The sequence below is a fragment of the Monopterus albus genome, unplaced genomic scaffold, assembly GCF_001952655.1.
Source record: "Monopterus albus unplaced genomic scaffold, M_albus_1.0 scaffold324.1, whole genome shotgun sequence".
Lineage (NCBI taxonomy): Eukaryota > Metazoa > Chordata > Actinopteri > Synbranchiformes > Synbranchidae > Monopterus > Monopterus albus.
This window is the reverse complement of record NW_018128204.1, coordinates 122,986-125,769: the sequence shown is the minus strand read 5'-3', so window position 1 is coordinate 125,769 and position 2,784 is coordinate 122,986. Positions and strand designations below refer to the sequence as shown.

At 40.9% G+C, this 2,784-nt stretch overlaps 1 protein-coding gene across 1 annotated transcript in view; it reads right to left on the bottom strand.

Moving 5' to 3' along the window:
- exoc6b (exocyst complex component 6B) overlaps positions 1-2,784 on the bottom strand; it is a 79,959-nt gene extending 77,175 nt beyond the window's left edge. The window contains exon 1 of the mRNA XM_020624271.1: positions 2,696-2,784. Within this exon, the coding sequence (XP_020479927.1) occupies positions 2,696-2,784 (89 nt within the window). The remainder of the gene's footprint in view (positions 1-2,695) is intronic.

The following is a 2,784-nucleotide window of genomic DNA, read 5'->3' as shown; positions in this document are numbered from 1 at the left end:
TAAAAAAGTTTGAAATATCCAATAAATTTCATTCCACTTCATGATTGTGTCCCACTTGTTGTTGATTCTTCACAAAAAAAATACAGTTTTATATCTTTATGTTTGAAGCCTGAAATGTGGCAAAAGGTCGCAAAGTTCAAGCGGGCCGAATACTTTCGCAAGGCACTGTAAATAAAATTTGGACTGCAAACAACTATTATGTTTACAATCAATTAATCCAACTATTTTCTGTATTCAGTGACTTCTTGTTCTCCAGTCAACAGTCCAAACCCCCAAACTTTTCAATTTATTCTGGCATAAGAAAAGGAAAAGCAGCAAATCCTCCTTATATGTGAGAAGCTGGACCAAGGTAACATTTGCTATTTTTGCTTGAAAAATAAATCATTTAACAAAACTGTTGCCGATTACTTTCCTATTGAGAGTAAAAAAAATTCTGTAATGTGAAAATAGGTCGGTGACAAGTGACCATATAAAAATATGACAACCTAGTAATTCATAATCACCAGCTTTTATTTAAGACAACAATAGCTTTTTGGGGTTATATGGTTTCCTGTTCTTTGGCCTCACACACTAACAAAAGTAAAAGACAACAAACAGAGCAATATCTAGTTCCACAAACATTTTTATCTCTGTAGAACATGTGTCTAACATAACAGGAATTAGAAAACATCTTACATCTGTGTTTGTTGATAAGGGACTGAAAAAGCACCACAGCTGTTTGCATCACTCTAGGAAAATTTAGCAAAGGGGAGCCTCTCTCTCTTCCACATATAAACACATACAACAACAAATTTTACTTTGGAGGTAAATATCATCTGATATTTGCCTTTAAACCCTCCTTTTTAACATCCCTCTGGGTTAAATATAGCTAGTGTAGCTGACTGTTCCGAACAGACTATATTATATTTTAAGTGAGTGTGCAATGGTTGAAGTGGAAATATTGAGAGTGAGTCACACAGAAACTGGAAAATGGAGGAGATGAAACATCATACAACAATGTGTGTGGATAGAAAAATAATATTCAGAGGAGAATGTCGCAGCCGGAGGTGTCACACAAAGCTGTCAAGTCATATCTTAAGAGGGTCAGTAAACATACACTTCTCGCAGCTTTCACTAACCACCCATGAGGCACAGATAACCGGCCTAGATCACAAACCTAAACAGACCTTACTATGAGGAGAAAATGATCAACACGGAGGGACAAGAAGACAGCGCTATAACACACACACACTCTCTTGATAAGCCTTCAATAGCCCAGTTCCTGTGCAGCATTTCCCTGTTGATTCACTGCCTGTTTCCTCTTTGAACAATCATTTCAAAGACCACTGAAGAAGAGGGCTTCTTATGAGAGGGCACAAAGAGACTATTTATGAAAGAATGAAACATGCTCTTTCAAAGTACATACACGAAGGACATTTTTAAGTGACATCTGGGCAGTGCTTATAACCCCACAAAACAAGTGCAATCCTGTCTGTCTTCTGTATTTGGGAAATCTAGCATATTGTTGCTGTTCACATGTAAGCTGAGTAGAAACATGACATTAAACCATTTCAAGTCCAAACACAACTGGAAACATAGAACACATGGTCCCCGCTATGTATACTGGCCCAAACACCAAAATGAACAGAGAAGACAATCACTCTGTATGTGAAGCGTCCACATTGTTGAACAATTTACTGGGGTGGCCAATTCCAGTCCTCGAGGGCCGCTGTCCTGCTTGTTTTCCCAACTATCCCTGCCTGACCTGCTGCTAATTACCTGGCTCAGGTGTGTTCAGTCAGTCATGGTATCTTCCAGCTTCTGACTGACTGAACACACCTGAGCCAGGTAATTAGCAGCAGGTCAGGCAGGGATAGTTGGAAAACAAGTAGGACAGCGGCCCTCGAGGACTGGAATTGGCCACCCCTGAAACAGTCAAAAGCATACAAATAGTCTACGTGACAAACCTCAACCAGCACTTCTCTATGTGATGTACTATCACTCCAAATTGCCCCAGGAGTATTTGAACTGAGCTGGAAGTTAAGTTTCATTCATTACACAGACAGAGACAGGGCTTGTCAGTACAGCTGCACCTTCTACTACTTGATATAACGTTAGGAAACTTGATCCTAGTTGTTGCTACTGCTAATCACCTAGCAGGCTAACTGCCAGAGAGCTACTAAAACCCCTCTAGTGCAGATAAGGTGACAGACCCGAGGGACAAAGCCAAATGTTATCTGACAAACAAAACGCTTAGCTGCCAAAAACAACCTCGAAACCCATTGTAAACTATGACAACCCATTTTAAGTTATGTTCAGAATGTCAATTAGAATGGTAAGTTAGCTAACGTTAGCATAAGTTGCTGAAATGCCCCTGGACAAGTTAACGAACTTTGACGACAAAGCTAAAAGGCTAAAAATAAATAAATAAATAAACAACGTGGAGGCGAAAATGTTTACGTTAGGCCAACCCACAAACTGACTGCGAATGTTTAGGCACCAGTATGTATTATGCAAACTAGCTAGCTTTAATGTTTGCTAAAATTAGCCGGCTAGCTGTCCGATAACGGACACATGTGCGTTAAAGTTTTGATCAAGCTCCCGGAGTGACGGGGGAGTTGCTAACTTGGCGGTAGTCACAGATCACTGCTATCCCTCAGCTGGGTGACGCCGTAAATTCCGCTGCTTTCAATGGGCTAACCGGGGACTTCCTTACCGGAGGGTCGGTCCGATACAGTTGGTGTCTGTGCTCTCGATTTCCCGGAGGATACGCTCGTGTTCGGCGGCTGTCTCCATACTCGCCAT